This window comes from Pneumocystis murina (genome assembly GCF_000349005.2).
Source record: "Pneumocystis murina B123 chromosome Unknown supercont1.2, whole genome shotgun sequence".
Taxonomy (NCBI): Eukaryota; Fungi; Ascomycota; class Pneumocystomycetes; order Pneumocystales; family Pneumocystaceae; genus Pneumocystis; species Pneumocystis murina.
In genome coordinates, this window is record NW_017802360.1 from 410,552 (window position 1) to 429,085 (window position 18,534).

Consider the following 18,534-nt stretch of genomic DNA (forward strand, 5'->3'; position numbering starts at 1 on the left):
TAAAAAAGATAATAGTCTAAGATTAGATATAAATATCTTTTATATGCCCTCCAGGAATAATGGATCAAATTTTTCAAAAAAAATTGACTGAAATAGGCTTTTTTTTAGATAAAATAGTCCATAGTATGAATGTGATAAATCAAAAGACAGTTAATTCAGAAAATATAGAGCTAATAGAGGATGAAAAGAAACAAAACAGTATAGAATTGTTTAATGAAGCGGAAAAACTGTTAATATTTCTTGTTGAAGTCAGTAATCTTTTAAAAAAAATGAATAAAAAAGAAATCGAAATTATATCAACTGGTTTGAGAGATAGAAAGACAATTTTGCGTCTTTTTGAATATGCAGCATTTTTTATATTCAGAATTTGTAGTTCAAATGGTATAGGCATGAGTCTAGATTTATGGAAACATAATATCGTTTTTAATAAGATATTGAAAGATCAATCAATAAATAATAAGTTATTAGTTAAAGATGAGGAATTATTTGAAAAAGATAAGGATTTCTTGATTATGGCAGCTAATACTTTTGAAATAATTATGAAGAATGAAGTTTTTGTAAATTCGTTTAATATTAGTGAAAAGTGTGTTTTATATACATTAAGTATTTATGGAGAACTTGGATTTTTTCCAAAAAATAAAGATAAAATTTGGAGTAAAAAATTTTATTCTCTTTTAGAAAGGTAATTTAAATATAAACCATTTTTTTGAAATATTAAAAAAAAATAGTTTACCATTTAATATTTTGTTATCTACCTTAATCAGATTAAACAATCCTAGATGTCCTGGATGGATGAGAGAAGTTATATGTAAAGAATTGTCAAAAGTAACAAGAAAACCAGGCGGTATTACAGCAATTGTAGAATTTATAAAAGTAACATTGTACGAAAATGAGATTACGATTAACGATCTTGATAAAGTAGTATCTTTGGTTACATTAATTCCTAAGGATATTGAAAAAGAGGTTTTTTTTTTTTTTTTAATTTTCAAATGAATAAACATTAATTAAATTAGGAATATATAAAATCAATTTCCCCAGAACTTTTATCAATGCTCGATCATCCATTTGAAAAGTCATATTTATATCAAACATCAGGAAGAATTATATCGGTTTTACTATTGAATTATCCTGAATTGACACAAAATTATATTATTTCTAAAATTATTGAGTTATTACATACTCCAAAACAGAATCAAAATGATGAATCTATAGATAACGCTATTAAAAGGATTGAAAGAATATGTCTTCAATCTGATTCTAATATAATAGTTAATGTTATTTCTCCTATTTTTATCGTTCTTTGGGCAGCATCATGTTTTTCTCATAAAACCCATAAATATATGTGGAGAGATAGAATAATTTCTATACTTCTAAGTTATATTTTTCTATCTTGTCAATTGACGTCTATTTGGAGAATAATAGAAAATTTTTTATCTACAGGTGATACATACTTTTCTTTTTCCAATGGAGAACAAGGTGGAATTTCAATTGAAATTAATAATTCAAATATAATTTTGTCAATAGAAGATATTGATTCTCGTATTGAAAATTTTAGTCTCTTGATTGACAAATTTCGTAATGATCAAAAATTGATAGAAGATATATTTTTAAAATTGCTAAATTATTGGCTTAATAAAAATAAAAATTCAGAGGAAGATCAGGATCCTTTAAATGAACTATATTATTTGAAGATATTAATGTTAATACAGAATAATTATCTTACAGAAATAACGAAAAATACAGAGAAAATTTTCCAAATATTAATGGAAATTATATCTAATTTTAATAAGAATTATAAGTTATCACAAAGTATGCGAAATTCTAAAGATATTGATCAACCATTCCTTAAAAATCTTCATAAGATAGTAAAAGATGACACAGATTTAAGGATTATAGATGAAGACATTAGTATTGTTATGATTTCTTTAAATATTTTAAATATAATTTTAGCCAGTAATCCTAAGTTATCAGAAAAAGAAGTTTCTCTTTTAGATACTATTCAACATCAATTAGCATATATGTCGAAAAATTCTGTAGACTCTTTAAGAAGTTGTGCTCAAAATTTAAATATTTTGGTCAAATCATATCTCATTTTTCCTATTATATCAGATCAAAATAAAAATTCTCAGATTGAAGATTCAAAAAGAAAATATAATAAAGCTATACAATATACATTTGATCAGCTTGTTCCAGTACGTGCACAAGGGATTTCGCTTTTAAAAGAAATGATAGAGGCAAAAGATCCAATAGTAGATGTCAGTGAAGTACTAAATTTATTAATTGGGTTGATAAAGGACAATGACAGTTTTGTGTATTTGAATGCAATAAATTGTCTTACTTCTTTATCAAATAACCACAGTAATTATATAATTGAATATTTATTAAGTGAATATGCAAATGTTTTAAAGTATAAACTTGATGAACGCATACGAATAGGTGACGCTATTTTTAAAATAATACAAAATATTGGAAAGATGATTCATGGTAAAATTTCTGACTCCATTTCAAGAACCATGCTTGATATATCAACTTCATCAACAAATGATATACGAATTCGTTCATCTGCACTTAGTATACTTGGTATTGCATGTAAATGTAGCTTCTATGGAATGGACAAATGGTGTTTTATAGCATTAAAATCTGTTCTTGATATTTTAAATTTCGAAAAAACAGATGAATATATTATACTTAGAAGAGGTTTTGAAACGCTCTGATTTTATAATATACTAATTTTAAAGCGGCAATCATATTGATTGCAAACATCTTAGAAGGAACTGATGACCTAATCTCAATTCCAAGCAATTTATTACGAAGTACTTTAAAAACTGTTCGTTATATTCAAGTTGCTGATCAAGATATCCTAATGCGACGTCAAGCACTCGGGCTTTTGGATCTCATGAAACAAAAATTACATGAAAAAATAGGGCTTTATTCTCATGATACAATTTTAAATATTATTCAATTTACATAGTATTTTTAAAGTTATTCAAAAAATATGTTTAACCTTCTTTCAAATCAATACAATCGACATTACCAGTAATCCAAAGAACATTATTGCATCTTTAACAAATCTTAACTTATTTTTCTTATATCTTGATATCTTACCGAATCATAACTTCACCTAATTGACCTGTATTTTTCCCATCTACAAATTCTTCTGTATTTGCTAACTGAATATTCATATAGGAGTCAACACTCTGAAGAAAACCTCTATATTCCTGGCCCCATTTAAGCTTTACTAATACCGATTTTCCTGTTAATTCTTGCAAAAAAGGTTTTGGATTAATTGGAACAAACTAAGCTCTTTTAATTCAGGAAAAAAACACATAAAGCTATATGAAAACAAACCCCAGACATTAGTATATAATGGATCTCTTATAGATAACTATTTCTTAACTTTATTCTCTAAATTATTTTTGAATTGAAATTTTTTATATTTTATCGGTCAACTACCATTTTTTTAGAAAAAAGAGGGTTATTGAAAAAGATGATAAATATTGAGGAAATTATACATCAAATGATGCCAACTCTTGAGAAACCTTATCCAGATATGTTTTTAAAAAAAGTAGATTTATTAGTTAGACAGTCATATCAAAAAGAAATTACTTTAAAATCTAAGCAAGAACCAGCACGTATAAGATTATGTATACATATTGCTCATGAAAGGTAAGTGATGATGAAGATAATATAAAAAATGCTCGTGAATTGTTGAACGAGCTAGATTGTCAAAAAAATTATCACTTCCTAAGTTATCTATGGAAAAATTACCGTTACCTATAAAACAATATGAAGGATTATTAGAACAATTTCGTCATGAATTAACGCCATATTTGAAAAGATATGAAGATGTACAAGAAGGGGAAAAGAATTTATCAAAAGAAACAATATATAAATTATGCGATAGGATGAAAATACGGTCAAAAATTAATTATTTTATAGAAGCATTAGAAATATGCCACAAACGATACCCTCATGTTTATGATAGAAAAGGACTAGTTGCAGGAATGTTTATTATAATGTTATTTTATTTGAGAGGGGAAAAAAATATAAATCATGAAGAAAAAGAAGAAATTTTATTTATATTGGGTATAGATTATATGAAGCAAAAGGAATTGAAATATTGGATTGACTTTGTTAAAGAAGATAATGATAAATATAAGTGGATAGACTCTATTTTTGAAAAGAAAATTGATGAATCAATGGAAATAGAATCTGCTATAGAATCTAAACCACAATGTCGAGCAGTCAGTGGGATAGGGATGATGGTAAAATTTTATTAATGTGATAAAAAAATTAATTCTTATATAAGATCCATCCTCAAATTGATTTTTATGGAGATAAACATTATTCAGAATATTTAAAATGGAAAAAAAGTATTTTAAGAAGGATATCTTTAATAAAAGAATCAAGGAATCGAATAAATGAATAAAAATTGGCATATGTAACATAATTGCATAAAACTCATAAAAAGGACTCAAAGATTGCAAATCTTCTTACAATTCCAGGCCCATATTCTTCATAATCCTTTTTTGTATAACAATATGATAAAAACTCAGGCTTTAAAAATGAATTAGAATTATTAAATAAAGAGAAACTTACAGCTTGTGATATTAAACTTGCACCAACAAAAACTGCATTTTTTTGCTTTTTATGTGAAATAACATTAACTTCTAATCCCCCACTTTTTGCACCTGAGCGCTCTTCTCCTTTCCGAATACGCCTGTCTACAATTTGTCTAATATCTCTTTGCATTCTTTTTCCGAAATCTTTAAACATTGCTGATCCCCCTGAAAGAACAATATTCTAATAAATATTAAACAAAATAAAATACCCTTAATATCTACTTTATATAAACCACGTCGGACATCAATAGGAGATGCTTGAATTACATTGTCTACAACTTCAGGCAAAGGCGTTAAAAAATCAGATGTTGCAATTTCAGGATGAAAAAAAATTTCTGGGCCAAGAAATCTCTCATATCCAACATCCACTACTACTTTTTTATCTGAACTTGTTTCTACAAAATATTTTTGAAACCTTTCTGGTTCTCTATCATATTTATTGAATTCTTTAATAATATCCGAACATACATATGAATATTCTTCTTTGATCCTTTCAGCAGTCTTTAGAGAAGAGTCTGACTCATTCCTATCACGCAAAAGAGATTGAACAAAATATGTAATATCTCTTCCAGCAATAGGAATATGCTTGAGCGCTGATCCAATTACATAGCCATCCACCTTTAGTTTATAAGAAAGCATGTCAAATAAACTCGATAAATACATACAACAGGAGTTACATGTGTTACGCCATCTCCGGAATCAATTACTGTTCCTGTAAGAGATCGATCTTGAACTTTAGAAGAGGTCCAAGAAGCAGCAAGTGCAAGAACAGCTTGCACTGCAATATAAAGTCCTGCACAATTAAAAGATTCAAACATAATTTCTGCCGTATGTTCTCTATTTTCGGGAGGATTAAGTGGGGGTTCTGTCTGAATAGATATCAGATAAATAAAAATCTATAAAGTATTCTACTAAAAGAAAATAATGATCCTCTGGATCACATTTTAGATATTTAAAAATACTCTGCTGCCAAAATCGTTCCATATGATCCCATGTTTCAATTATTCCATGACGAATAGGATAATTTAAACTATATCCTAAGCCATTCGCTTGTTCTAACGCTTCATAACCAATATAAAAATCCAAATCCTCTGCTCCGCGTTTATTTAATGAACTTCCTATAGATAAACTAGATCCTAGAAAGGATGATTTTGACAATGAGACTGATCGTCCTGATCCTGTTCCTGGTGTCTGTGAAGATGTAATAACTGTAGGAAAAACATAAGAAGGAACATCATTTCCAGAAAGACTAAGCTTTATGTTAAAAATATTAAGAAATATGTCTTTATTAGAGCCAAAAAACTACCCAATTTTTGTTAATCCTGTTCCACTAAAAAATAGTTATTTTAAGCCAAAAAAAAACCGTTTTTTTCGGGGAAAAAACAAGTACATACTTATCCATAATAACTACAGGAAGATTTGGTATCATTCTATCTTAAAAACGGCTTTTTTTCTAGAAAATTAAGAAAATATAAAAATTGATAGTTTTTATCGATCTTTAACTCTTAAAAAATGTATTTTTTTTAAAAAAGTCAAATTATCCTATTTATTGCGTTTTTTTTTCTGAAATATTAAGAAACAATCTATTTTTAGACGTTATATTTTGACCATACGTTTTTTTTCCCTGAAAAAAATGATGGGTTTTGTAGTTGCTCATATTGGAGCAGGATGTCATAATAAGACCCATGAAAACCATTATAAAAAGCTATGCAAAAGGTCATTTAACATCTATATTATCAGAATGTCTTTTATAATATGCTTAGAGCATGTGAAGAAGCTATGAAATTGATTCGTCAAGGTGGTAAAGCAATAGAAGCAGTAGAAAAAGCTGTGCAATTATTAGAAAGAAATAAATATACAAATGCAGGGTATGGTTCTAATTTAACATTGAATGGAGAAGTTGAATGTGATGCTTCTATTATGGATGGATTTTCAGGAAAATTAGCGGCAGTTGGTGCTCTTAAAAGCGTGACATGAAAATCTATGGTTATTAATATTAATTATATTAATAGAAATAAAGCATCCAATCTCAGTAGCAAAAGCACTTATTGATACACAAGATGATGTATTATCTTTAAATAGGACACAACCAATGTTAAGATGCTTTATTTTTATTTATTTTTAATTTTAAAAGATAATAGTATTCTTGTAGGAGAAGGAGCGACATTATGGGCAATTCAAAATGGAATCACAGAAGTTGATCCAGAAACACTTATTTCTCCAAGATCTCGTATTTTATGGGAAAAATGGTCGAAAGAATTGGAATTAGCTAAGACTTTAGATATTAATTCAGTATCAGATACAGTAGGAGTAATTGCGGTAGACAAGGATGGTATTTTGGCAGCAGGATCAAGTTCAGGAGGAATTGCTATGAAATATCCAGGAAGACTTGGATTAGCAGCAATACCATTAGCTGGAACGTGGGTTGAAATGAATGAAAATGGAACAGGTGTAGCGGTAGTATGTTCAGGTATCATAATTGATAAATTTTATAACTGTTAAAAACCAAAATAAGGTTCAGGTGAACAAATTATTTCCACTAGCCTTGCAAAAAAATGCTGCGAAAGAATTCTTATGGGAGAAGATTTATTAAAATCAGTAAAAAATTGCATCAAAAATGATTTTCTATGTAAATGATTATTGTCTGTTTATATAATTTGATTTTTAATGACATAAAGCGTCACGAACAATTCGAGGACATACTCCTTTTGCTGGTTTAGTTGTCGTAAAAATTGAGTCATTAGAAAATACGTATATAATAGACTTTCTTTTTGCCCATTGTACACCATCGATGGTTTATTACATATATTGTTGTTAAATTTATTTACTATTGAAAGGGTGTTGGATATATGTTTTCCAACGACACTAAATCCAAAGCAGAAATTTCAGAAAATGAAAAATCACCTAATTCATTCGTTTATTCTGGAAACTCTAGATCGTTTGTATAATATTTTAAACTAGATATATGTTTCAAAAGTATTAGATGGAGGGTTTTCAATATTTTTTTGTGACATATTTGTGTCAAATATAGTATCACATATTAAACATTTTGGATATTTTATACAAAAAACTACAAATATTAATAAAAATATAATTGAAATTTGAGACTCAACTTGATAAGCATACAGAACAAACATATCCTATATCTACAATTTTTTTGTGACAAAAACAGGCTGCTCTGAAATCTACATTAAGTTGAAAAGGTAAAACAAGGTGTTGACGAACTTTTTGATCTGGAAGAAAAATCATCTATATAAATTATTAAATATTTTTAAAACACAACAAATTCCGAACCATTAAATACTGTAAAAGGCTTTTAGGTTTATCAAGATGAAGATAAATACCTTTAGTAGCATCCGATGCTTGTTGCAAAAACACTGAATCTTTTCCAATTTTACATACATCAATTGGAATTTTCTATATATATCAAATAAGCATTCAGAAATATTCTTTATATACTTTTTTTTGAGCACTAAAAGTACAATTCATAATAGGAATATATTGAAATGCAATATCACTAGACACCGATATGATAAAAATTCTTGCTTTTAATTTATTTTCTTCAATATTTTGCATAAAACGATTCACATATGCCAGCGCCATACATAAAGATCCTCCTAGCATCGTAGATGTTATATATCCATCTTCTTGTTTATTACTTCGATCAATTAATTTTTTCAAATTTTCTTTAATTTGTTTATTCATAAAATAAAAAGGCCAGTATAAATTAGGCCTTTTGTTAGATTCTTCTTCATTCTCTGATATTTCTTTATTTTCTTCAGACAATTCTTCAACCGAAGGATATAAATATTCTACAAAATCTATATGAGACGCAAGAACAGCAAGATCATTGCTTTGATTTAATGAAAGATGTGCGTTGAAAAATACAAGTAATTCCCTAATTGCACTATCAAAAGATATATATTCTGACAGTTCCTCCCATCCAAAAGGATTTGTATCAAGAATTACCACCAAAAGATTAGATTTTTCATCTAAATCTATTAATATCCTCAAGAATCAAAAAATTAAACTAGAAGAAAACAATAAAATAACATTACCTTCATAAATACCTTCATAAGGATGATTATTTCTTAATGTTTTAAACCCATCCATCCTTTTACATTTAAGTAAATAAACCTTATAGTAACCTTTCGATCAGCCTTATAAAAAATAAATAACATAAAAGGCTATTAAAACATTGAGAATCTTTAAAAATATGAACAATATTGTCTTCATATTTATTTTTATGCCTATATTCTCTTTTTCAGCTTTAGAAAATGGTAAAAATTGGATGGATCATCATATGAAAAATGAACATGATACAGAATCCTATGATTTGGGTAAATATACAAGAAATAAGTCAAAAGATATTTTATAACAATAAAAGACACATTTTTTTATCTACATGATTTTAATTTTAATGGACATTGGAATGCAAAAGATTTTAGACGAATATATGGTTTGGATAATGAAGATTTAACAGAAAAAGAAAAAATATATTTAGAAAAGAAGCTTTTGTCTTATATTGATAAAAATGAAGATGGAATTGTTACTCTTGACGAATTTAAAGAGTTTATATATGAAGGAAATATGTTGCCAGGTATATATAAACATTTAATTGTAATAAATTAGATATAATGTTAGATCTGGGCTTTGATGGACATCATGAGGATTTTGAAACAGAAGTAAGATTATTTTTTATACTTTTATTTATTAATATTTTAGTTTAATATTCATCATATTGAAGTTTATCATAGAAATTTAAATGATAATTGGAAACATTTTGAAGACATTGAACATCTTAAAAAACACAATGAAATTTTATATAAGGAAAAAGAAATATTGGAAGAAAAATTAAGAAATTTTTATGTATGAATTTATAAAATTAAGTTTTTTATTAACATTTATAGGCAATGAAAAATATAAACATTATCATAATACCAAAAAAATACTTAAAAAAATAAAAACATCTTCTAATATACTATGTTTTTATTTTTCAATGACTTTATATTTTTATGCATTATATAATTGGTGATATCTTATTTTTTGGAATACATAATAAATCAACTACTATATGTAACTTTTTTGGAGAGATTTGTTTGACATTTTCTACATGTTGGATTTGTATTTTCCAATTGTTTTTGAATAACGAGGTAAATTTGTCTTTACATTTATTGGTCCAATTATATATTTCTTTATTATAAACAGCTGCATGAACATGAATCCAACCTCCTACTTCACTATCTAATATTTTTGTGCAGGTAAGCCAAGAATCTTCACTACTTGGTAGTAAACCAAGGTTAATATGCCGAATATTTTTTATTTTTCCTGCTAGTTGTTTACTTGCTAAAATATTGTTATTTTCAAATATAATCAATTGATTATTTTCATAATTTTTGTCGAGATTACTCACTTTTTCGTACTTAAAATTGTTCAATTTTGCGCCTCTACATAGTCCTTCCACACTCCAGGGATTTATTTCCCAACAAAATACATGTTTTGCTTTTGCTTTAAGATAGAAAAATGCAAAATATCCAATTCCTGCATATAAATCAGCAATTATTGCATCTTTAACACCTGGCAACATAAGAATTCTGGCCTTTTCTTTAACTGTGTATAGATCAATAAATAATTAAGGAACAACATATATATTTATACTATTTCCACGTGAAAACCTTAAATAATTAACATTAGAAAAAAGAAGGATAAAATACATAGTATACATTGGAGACCAAACTTGAAAGATTCCATTTTGTTTTGTACTAGCCCAAAATGCTTCTTTAAAATCCTTTTCTGTTGGATTTCCTTTTACTTTAAATCCAAAATCTCCATACAAAGGCACAAATTTTTCAGGAATCCTCATTTCATCATTAGGAGGAATTTTTCCATTTAGAGCAAGATGTGTAACACCAAAAATTTCTGAAATTCCTTTATAAAAAAGAGTTTTATCTGATATTTCAAGTTTTGAAAAAAAAAGAGTCCATTGAGAAGATGAAAATGAATTAAAAGAAAATAATAGCATATTTCCATAAATAGTCCATCGTGATGGAATATTGAAAGATGCTATCTTTTCATCTATTTTATATTTTTCATTCATTTTTTCTATAAAATTATTTATATATGTTTTTAATTGATAATGTATATTTTTCTTTGAAATATTCCCAAGTAAAATACCAACACCAGAAGTATTGTATTCTGATTCTTCAAATATTTCCTGTATTTCTTCCTTCATACTTTGTATTTTTATAATTTTTTTCTTCAAGTATCAATTAGTCGCTTTTTAAACTTGTTTTTATCTTTTTCTTTCTCTTTTTACCAGAATATCCCTTAATACGAGTCAAATAAATAGATTGTATTTATAATATTTATGGTATATTGCATTTTTGACTTTGAACTAGTAATTACATAGTACATCATATTTTTAAATCTTTAAAATGAATATATTTTTAAATTTAATTCAAAAAATAACACATTTTGGAGCAACAGAGGATGATAGATCGTATATTCTAACGAATTCCTTGTATTTTTTTGTTTTTATATATTTATTTTTGATAGATTTCTTGAAGAAATGTCTATATGGGAACAGTAAAGATTTTGAAAATGAAAAGAAAAAACTAAAAATAGCTAGAAAACTTAAGAATCTTCCTCATACGAAACATCTTATAAAGACGTATAAATATTGTTGTTTAAAATAATGATTAATATAAAATTAGCATCAGACTTTCTTTGGAAAAGGTACTAGAAATAGAAGAGATAAATGTAAAAATATACATAAAACAACCATATGACTCTTATTTCTATGCCTAGGAAAAACTTAATACACTAAACATGATAAAAAAAAGGTTATTTTCCGAAATTTGTATCATAAAAAAGTTTCTTAGTGAAATAAATCAGTTATATGAAGTACAAGAAGATATAGAAAGATCATTTTCCAAAGCAGGTTGTGAAAAGTTACAATTTCTATATGTTATTTATTTTTGTAGAAACCTTATGGAAACAGTTAAAAGACCTAGACAATATTGTTTCTCAAAAATTAAAAGAAAAAAATCTATATGATTATAAAAAATGGAAATCTAAAGCCCAGAATGATCTTGAGGAATATAAAAAAATGAGACTGTATTTTTCTTTTAAAATCCTTGAATTAATCTTATATAGATAGAAATAAATTAGAAAAAAAAAAACTAGATTATGATGAACAATTAAGAAAATTTGCTCAAGAAAGGAAAATGCTGTATGAAAATATAAAATCTATTCCCTCATCTTCAAAGGAAAAAGCATCAATAAATTTAGAAGAAGAACTTAAAAATATTGAACTTCCATTAATATTAAATGAATTAGAATCTTTTTTTGGAGAAATTAAAGAACCTGATATAACAAATGTAAGTCAAAAAATAATTGTTTGTTATTAATATCAATATTCTTAAGTTAACAATATTCGAAAAAGATGATCACAAAAAACATAATCCAACAATTGATATTATAGAAGATGAAGATTTTAACTCTTCAGAATAAGCCTAAATAAATAATTTTTCTCTATGATATTAGTTAAAATTATGAAATTTTTATAATATTTTGATATTTTATTAATTTATGTACTTGATTTTTTTTTGTAACTCTTCAATAATTTGATAAGATAAATCAATAATTTCCTTATTTTCAGTTTTTTTTATGATTTTATATAAATCCTCTATAATATTTAGTCTTTCAAATAACACCTTATCTTTAAAATCTAATGAATATATTATATTTGCTATACAAACTAATCCGCGGTGTATTAAATCTTCAACATCTTCATTTATCATGTCTAATATAATTTTAATTCCATTTTCTTTTTCCAATATTATTTTACAAATAGATAAATCATCAGATAAAATGGCTAAAGCACCTCCTGCAGCAGAGCGAGTATTTTTATCTGGAGAATCTGCTAATGCCAATAAAATATGAACTCTTTGTTTATTTTTTTTAAATATAGCTACACCAGATGGACATGCAACTAAATTACATATCAATTCAATCGTTGATCTCTGAATCAATTCATTATTTGAAAGCCACAATAATTCAATCATAGGCCAAAGAATAGATACAAGTTTTTCTCTAATTTCTATATTCATAGAAGCCAAATTAGTAAGTGCAAGAAGACATTCAAACTGAACTATCGAATTATCATTTTCTGATATTTTTAAACATTCATATATGGGTTTTATGAGATCATCAACCTGAAATCTTGATCGATCAAATATTAAATTCGGATTAACAGTAATAAGAATTTTTACAAGTGAAATTATAGCAGGATATAAAAAATTGTTTTCAGAATCCTCAATTGATAATGTTTTTGTTTGATAGTCTTTTATTATATTATAAAGAATTCGAATAACACCTTGTTTTGCAAGAATAATACGATGTTTTTTCTCAATTGAAAATGAAAGTATTATTTTTGAACATAAAGTTTTTATAGCATCTGAATGACATGATAAAGCCAAATTAAGAGTCATTGACATTTGATAATTTATGATTTTAAAACAACGTTCTGTGACTTTTTCGTTAGATTCCAAAATGTCTTCACTGTTCTCTGAAGATCCTTGCGCTATACTTTTAAGTTTAATTATTTGTTTTTGTTCTTCAGTTAATTCGGATTTGTAATTTACAATATTTTTAATAGATACGAAAGCTGGATAAATGAAATTAATGTCACTCGGTTCTTTTTTAACTCTTTCAGAAATTGCTATAAATAACTTTTCTTCTGAAGCTAAATATTCTTTTACATGAGAAAACATAGAAACATAAGCTAGACCCTCAATGAATGACATATTTGTGTCATTATAATCCTGAGAAATAATTAAAACAAGATTTTTTGCAAGATTTAATATGTCTTCTTTATTAATATTTTGTTCTTTATTCGTCTGAGATGTTAGTTTTATAATAATAATCTTAGATAATGAATAAATTTTGATGTTTTTTTGCTTTTTTAAGTCGTTTAGAACTGGCATAAAAATTTCTAAAAGTTTTTTACGACAATCAATATTAATACAGGAAGATGAAATCATTTCCAAGAGAAATAAATTCACTTCATTATCATTTTTAATATCTGAAGATATTTCTTCTAAAAATCCATCTTTTAGAAAGAGCGTAACAGCCATTGATGAATCAATAGTAAAAAGATATGTAAGTATTGAATATGCTCCAATTAGTGTTTCATTTCTGCCTTCTTTAAAACATCCAATTATAAAATTAAAAATAAAATTTTCTAAAAATTTTTCTGAAACATTTTTTTTTTGCTTAATCAATTTAAATGTTAATAAGGAAGATAATTTCCTGATATCTTTATCATTTTTATTCCCAAATAGAATAAATATACTATATAAAGAAGAAGAGTTACAGAAAACTCGAAAAACTTCATTTTCTAAAGAAAAAATATCATGAATGCCCTTCAGTAATGTTATCTGTCTTTCTTTTTTCGACTCTTTTATTTCCTTGCTAATGCTATTGAAAAAATTCTGCAAAGAAAACTCCCATGTTCTTGTAGATGGCCATAAACTTTTTTTGCAAAAAACTAAAAATATTGTTTGAATAATAGTATCAGGAACTTTTGATAGAAATATTATATCAGGCTCATTAGAAATTATATAATTAATCATAGATTCACATATAAGGTCTGACAAAGAACAAAGCATTAAAATAAGACGTCCAACAAGATAAAAATGTAAAATATACAAGGATTTTGAAAATCCTTCCATCAATTCAAAAATTCCCTTATTTTCAATAAATTTTTTAACTCGTAAATCCTGATTAGGTCCTAGAAAATAATTAAATATTTCTTGATCTTGACATTTTCTTGAATTATTTAATAAAATTGCTTTAATAAAGTCAAATGAGAATATTAAAACTCCTTCAAACTCTTTATTCAATTCATTTAGCAAAATTCTAATTTCTTCATTATCAGGTGATATATAAAAGCCTTCAAGCAGTATATTTACTGCTTCTTCAACTTTTTTCAATTTAAGATATAATTTTGATTTTCTAATAAGAAGATCCACTTTTTTTCTTGAATCTATTGACTTCTCAATATCTAAAAAATACTCAATACTTATTAAACACAATATAATTTAATTCATACTTTTACTGATTTCTTCTAATTCTTCAAACATAAGCCCCATATAAGGAATTAACAAATAAATTCTCTTAATAAATCCTTAAAAAATTCTTTATATTTTAATTTGTTTCTAAATATTATTAAAGAAAATACTTCGATAATATGTTATTTATTAGTAAAAAGGTAAAAGTTCCTATATAAATTTCTTAATATTTTTCCATTTATTGATTTCTTTAGATATTTATTAATATATTTTTTTAATTATATATCTGGCTGAAGAAATCCAAAGGTTAAGATAAATTAATAGGAAGAAACCTTTGATTATTTTGGAATATAATATAGAACTGTTTATTTTATTTATATATTTTTTTCTAGGGTTTCTTATGAGATTTTAAAAGAATTATATAAGTTAAATGAAAAATGTTTCCTACAAATATATATATGTCTCGGCTATCTTTATGGTTAGGACCTTTTAAATATGTTTGTTCTATAAAAAAATGCTATTTTTCATCATTTTTTGGTTTAAATATCAATAAAAATAAGAACATTACTTTAAAGAAAGAATATATGGATAAAAATATATTATCAGTAATTAAATCACATGATTATTCAGAGTTAAAAAATCAGAAACTTCGAAGAACACAACTACATATTCCATATGTGACAGATTTTCTTATTAAAGATCCTTTTTTAGATAAAGAGTCAGATTTTTTAAACAATAAAACCAGTAATTTACCTGAAACATCTTTAGATACTTCAGAAGAATATGATCTAGCACCATATTTACCTAAGATTGAATCTATTTTTTTAAAAGAAAATGATCCAGAATATTTATCTATGATAACAGGAATGTCTCCATGGGAAATTAAAAAACTTATACAAAAGCCTCTTGTAATACGAAGAGTTGTAAATCAGACAAGAAAAGGGAAAATATCTTCAATGTATTCATTAGCAATAGTAGGAAATGGTAGTGGAATGATAGGATTAGGTGAAGGGAAATCTAAAGCATTGCGTACAGCAATAAAAAAAGCATGTTTACAGGCTATGAAAAATATGCATTATATACCTCGGTATGAAAACCGAACGATTTATGGAAATGTGAGATATAAATTTCATGCAGTGTTATTAGAATTAAGGTCTAGGCCACGCGGTAAATTTGAGAATCAACAATCAAATATTATAAATTAATATATATAGGTTTTGGTATACGTGCAAATCATTTTATTCATGAAATATGTCGTTGTATTGGCATAAAAGATCTCTCAGCAAAAGTAAGAGGTTCATGTACAGGAATGAATGTAGTTAAAGCAACTCTTGAAGCATTAAAAACTCAAGTTTTACCGGAAGATATTGCAAGGGCTCGAGGAAAAAAAGTTGTAGATGTTATGCAAACATATTATTCTAAATCATAAAATTATACTAGTCTTATTCTCACATATTGTAAATGATATTAAGCATTTTACTTTGCAAGTGGATTTGCATGAATTGTAATATTTTTTAAATACACTTCTTTTAACGGTCTATATTTCTCATTAACTTGTAATTTTTCTAGAGTATTAAGAGTTGTATCCACACCGTCAATCACTCTGCTATTTTAAGAATAAATATATAATAGAAATAACATTTTACCTTCCAAAAACTGTATATTTCCCATCTAAATGTGGATGTTTTGTATATGTTATAAAAAATTGACTACCATTAGTATCTGGCCCAGAATTTGCCATAGATACCACTCCTCTTCCATTATGCTAAAAATAAAATCGGTTTTAAAGAAAATATATTTATATTTTATACTTTTAATAAAGAATGAAATTCATCTGCAAAATGTTTTCCATAGATAGATGTACCACCTTTTCCTGTTCCTGTAGGGTCCCCCATCTAAATTCATTAAAATACTAGTTACATTCTGTCCTTTTTTTTGCTCTTTAATATTTATCTACCTGAACGATAAATCCTTTAATGTTTCTATGAATTAAACAGCCATTATAATATCCACTAGCACAAAGTGCTAAAAAATTCTGCTTTTCATTAATATTCCCATATAAATAAATCCTATATATTATCTACATAGGCTGTCTGAGGCACTAATTCACAAAAAATTTCAATTTTAATATCTCCAACATCTGTATGTAATGTAACACTCTAAAAATAGGTCAAATTTCATGAAAAAAAACAAAAGATAAATGGATACCATTCTTTCATTTAAATATAATTATATGTGCTAATAATAAATATTCCATCTCCTAGTTTATTTATTGAATTTTGTATTTTTTAATGTCGATATTGATCTCAGCGGGATACCTTGAAAGGCTAGATTTTAACAAGGCAAGATTAAATGAGTTCAAATGTCCCAATAAATACAGAAACAAATGGCTCTAGCATAAACAGTCGTTCAATATTTGAAAAACAGCGAGACGTTTTGATTGGACAAGTTGCACAGGTTTTTTTAACACTTTTCCGTAGTAAAAGGCTTATAAATAGAGTATGGAGCAAATCATAACAAATTTAAACATTTTAAATAGAAATATTGAAAGTTTTATAACAGTATGAGTCTTTTTTTTTCAATTTTGAGAAATAAAACCCAAAAAATAGGTTGGAAAAGAATTTGAAAGTGTATCTACTTTGTGGAAAATGTTTCATGACGTATTGTCGAAAGAACACTATCCCATGCCAGAAGAAACTCAAGAAACAGAACAAAATGGAGAAGGTTTAGTATGAAAATAATAAATATGTTTGACCTATTTTTTTGTATATAAAATTTATCCAAAAAAAAAAGAATATTTAAATTCCAAATATCAATTAGGATTCTTAAATATAAAATATATTTAAGAAATTATAAGATTTGACACATGCCTTTACGTAATTTTCGAAATCGTTTATTGTTTATGGCTAAAGAAATAGCAAGATCAAAAACTTCCTTAACACCTACATTTTCCTTTGAAGAACATTCTAAATATTGTGATTTAATTTCTTCTGCGACAGAGATAGCCTATTAAGTGGTTAATAGTGATTGAACATAACAGATAAAAAAATTGAAAAAACTTGTTGATATGTAACTGGATTTAAACCCTTCGATCTCAATAATCCAATTGCATTCCTATTTTTTCGTAAATCTGACTTTAATCCTACCAAAACAATCGGTATATTTGGACAAAAATGAGTAACTTCCGGATACCACTAAATATTCCAAATTAGTTTTTTTTTTTAAGAAAAAAAACACTAAAAACCTTATCCGTAACATTTTCTAAACTCGAAGGATAATCAATTGCAAAGCATATCAAAATAACATCACTTTCTGGATAACTTAAAGGTCGAAGTCGATCATATTCTTCTTGGCCTGCTGTATCCCATAATGCTAATTCTACAATTTTATTATTCGATCCATAATAAACATTCGTAACATAATTCTCAAAAACTTTTATATTCTTATTAGCCTTATTTTGACCTTTTTTTTTAAACAATTTTCTCTAACCTGTTGGAACATATTTCTATAATCTAATTGTCAAATTTAACCCTATTAAATCTGGAAAAAAACCTCTGGAAATGATCCTTGGCTATATACAATAAGTAAACATGTCTTTCCACACCCTCCATCTCCAACTACTACTAATTTTTTTACAAAATCTGGTCGAGGATGAAGTTTCTCTTGAAATCTATACATTTTATGGCAATTTTTCTCAGAAAAAAAAAGACGTATAACACTAATACTTCTATCCTTATTATTTTTCTATTATTTTTATTAAAAACTGCGAATTTGCACTTAAATTACCTGTTTATATAGTCTCTTATTTTTTTATGTTGGCCGGTTAATAAATTAGGATG

General features: G+C 26.2%; 14 protein-coding genes across 14 annotated transcripts; 7 read left to right on the top strand and 7 right to left on the bottom strand.

Annotated features, from left to right (window-relative positions):
- Nucleotides 1-59: 59 nt before the first annotated feature.
- PNEG_00747 (hypothetical protein) lies at nt 60-2,971 on the top strand (the record flags this gene model as incomplete). The annotated part of the gene is made up of 4 exons (XM_007874457.1): nt 60-682; nt 729-963; nt 1,014-2,697; nt 2,739-2,971. 4 exons carry the CDS (start codon nt 60-62, stop codon nt 2,969-2,971), a joined length of 2,775 nt encoding a protein of 924 aa, XP_007872648.1.
- Nucleotides 2,924-3,390, bottom strand: PNEG_00748 (small nuclear ribonucleoprotein F). The gene is made up of 3 exons (XM_007874458.1): nt 3,349-3,390; nt 3,106-3,296; nt 2,924-3,060 (listed from the first exon to the last, which is right to left on the bottom strand). Exons 1-3 carry the CDS (start codon nt 3,355-3,357, stop codon nt 3,000-3,002), a joined length of 261 nt encoding a protein of 86 aa, XP_007872649.1. The 5' UTR covers nt 3,358-3,390; the 3' UTR covers nt 2,924-2,999.
- Nucleotides 3,391-3,728: 338 nt separating this feature from the next.
- PNEG_00749 (hypothetical protein) lies at nt 3,729-4,676 on the top strand. The gene is made up of 2 exons (XM_007874459.1): nt 3,729-4,265; nt 4,310-4,676. Exons 1-2 carry the CDS (start codon nt 3,756-3,758, stop codon nt 4,427-4,429), a joined length of 630 nt encoding a protein of 209 aa, XP_007872650.1. The 5' UTR covers nt 3,729-3,755; the 3' UTR covers nt 4,430-4,676.
- On the bottom strand, nt 4,424-6,051 carry PNEG_00750 (hypothetical protein; the record flags this gene model as incomplete). The annotated part of the gene is made up of 7 exons (XM_007874460.1): nt 4,424-4,557; nt 4,600-4,803; nt 4,845-5,240; nt 5,288-5,491; nt 5,535-5,871; nt 5,929-5,952; nt 6,017-6,051. The coding sequence occupies 7 exons, from the start codon at nt 6,049-6,051 to the stop codon at nt 4,462-4,464; spliced, it is 1,296 nt and encodes a 431-aa protein (XP_007872651.1). The 3' UTR covers nt 4,424-4,461.
- A 95-nt stretch (nt 6,052-6,146) lies between these two features.
- PNEG_00751 (hypothetical protein) lies at nt 6,147-8,521 on the top strand. Its single transcript, XM_007874461.1, has 7 exons — nt 6,147-6,338; nt 6,386-6,588; nt 6,635-6,716; nt 6,764-7,092; nt 7,138-7,251; nt 7,301-7,416; nt 7,460-8,521. Exons 1-7 carry the CDS (start codon nt 6,256-6,258, stop codon nt 7,568-7,570), a joined length of 1,038 nt encoding a protein of 345 aa, XP_007872652.1. The 5' UTR covers nt 6,147-6,255; the 3' UTR covers nt 7,571-8,521.
- PNEG_00752 (hypothetical protein) lies at nt 7,201-8,754 on the bottom strand. Its single transcript, XM_007874462.1, has 5 exons — nt 8,681-8,754; nt 8,082-8,614; nt 7,917-8,039; nt 7,736-7,871; nt 7,201-7,692 (listed from the first exon to the last, which is right to left on the bottom strand). Exons 1-5 carry the CDS (start codon nt 8,733-8,735, stop codon nt 7,580-7,582), a joined length of 960 nt encoding a protein of 319 aa, XP_007872653.1. The 5' UTR covers nt 8,736-8,754; the 3' UTR covers nt 7,201-7,579.
- A 114-nt stretch (nt 8,755-8,868) lies between these two features.
- On the top strand, nt 8,869-9,586 carry PNEG_00753 (hypothetical protein; the record flags this gene model as incomplete). The annotated part of the gene is made up of 5 exons (XM_007874463.1): nt 8,869-8,962; nt 9,010-9,222; nt 9,267-9,307; nt 9,348-9,491; nt 9,533-9,586. The coding sequence occupies 5 exons, from the start codon at nt 8,869-8,871 to the stop codon at nt 9,584-9,586; spliced, it is 546 nt and encodes a 181-aa protein (XP_007872654.1).
- Nucleotides 9,587-9,642: 56 nt separating this feature from the next.
- On the bottom strand, nt 9,643-10,854 carry PNEG_00754 (hypothetical protein; the record flags this gene model as incomplete). Its single annotated transcript, XM_007874464.1, has 4 exons — nt 9,643-10,232; nt 10,281-10,297; nt 10,337-10,724; nt 10,797-10,854. The coding sequence occupies 4 exons, from the start codon at nt 10,852-10,854 to the stop codon at nt 9,643-9,645; spliced, it is 1,053 nt and encodes a 350-aa protein (XP_007872655.1).
- A 202-nt stretch (nt 10,855-11,056) lies between these two features.
- Nucleotides 11,057-12,134, top strand: PNEG_00755 (hypothetical protein; the record flags this gene model as incomplete). The annotated part of the gene is made up of 8 exons (XM_007874465.1): nt 11,057-11,121; nt 11,178-11,207; nt 11,251-11,292; nt 11,336-11,381; nt 11,430-11,562; nt 11,606-11,738; nt 11,782-12,001; nt 12,048-12,134. The coding sequence occupies 8 exons, from the start codon at nt 11,057-11,059 to the stop codon at nt 12,132-12,134; spliced, it is 756 nt and encodes a 251-aa protein (XP_007872656.1).
- A 71-nt stretch (nt 12,135-12,205) lies between these two features.
- Nucleotides 12,206-14,776, bottom strand: PNEG_00756 (hypothetical protein; the record flags this gene model as incomplete). Its single annotated transcript, XM_007874467.1, has 2 exons — nt 12,206-14,688; nt 14,737-14,776. 2 exons carry the CDS (start codon nt 14,774-14,776, stop codon nt 12,206-12,208), a joined length of 2,523 nt encoding a protein of 840 aa, XP_007872658.1.
- Nucleotides 14,777-15,132: 356 nt separating this feature from the next.
- On the top strand, nt 15,133-16,135 carry PNEG_00757 (hypothetical protein; the record flags this gene model as incomplete). Its single annotated transcript, XM_007874468.1, has 2 exons — nt 15,133-15,862; nt 15,910-16,135. The coding sequence occupies 2 exons, from the start codon at nt 15,133-15,135 to the stop codon at nt 16,122-16,124; spliced, it is 945 nt and encodes a 314-aa protein (XP_007872659.1). The 3' UTR covers nt 16,125-16,135.
- Nucleotides 16,136-16,171: 36 nt separating this feature from the next.
- On the bottom strand, nt 16,172-16,906 carry PNEG_00758 (peptidyl-prolyl cis-trans isomerase-like 3; the record flags this gene model as incomplete). Its single annotated transcript, XM_007874469.1, has 6 exons — nt 16,172-16,298; nt 16,342-16,460; nt 16,507-16,590; nt 16,653-16,730; nt 16,780-16,854; nt 16,904-16,906. 6 exons carry the CDS (start codon nt 16,904-16,906, stop codon nt 16,172-16,174), a joined length of 486 nt encoding a protein of 161 aa, XP_007872660.1.
- Nucleotides 16,907-17,047: 141 nt separating this feature from the next.
- PNEG_00759 (hypothetical protein) lies at nt 17,048-17,430 on the top strand (the record flags this gene model as incomplete). The annotated part of the gene is made up of 3 exons (XM_007874470.1): nt 17,048-17,152; nt 17,194-17,256; nt 17,305-17,430. 3 exons carry the CDS (start codon nt 17,048-17,050, stop codon nt 17,428-17,430), a joined length of 294 nt encoding a protein of 97 aa, XP_007872661.1.
- On the bottom strand, nt 17,262-18,506 carry PNEG_00760 (GTP-binding protein rho4). The gene is made up of 5 exons (XM_007874471.1): nt 18,482-18,506; nt 18,248-18,439; nt 18,185-18,200; nt 17,940-18,127; nt 17,262-17,889 (listed from the first exon to the last, which is right to left on the bottom strand). Exons 2-5 carry the CDS (start codon nt 18,371-18,373, stop codon nt 17,713-17,715), a joined length of 507 nt encoding a protein of 168 aa, XP_007872662.1. The 5' UTR covers nt 18,374-18,439; nt 18,482-18,506; the 3' UTR covers nt 17,262-17,712.
- Nucleotides 18,507-18,534: the final 28 nt, after the last annotated feature.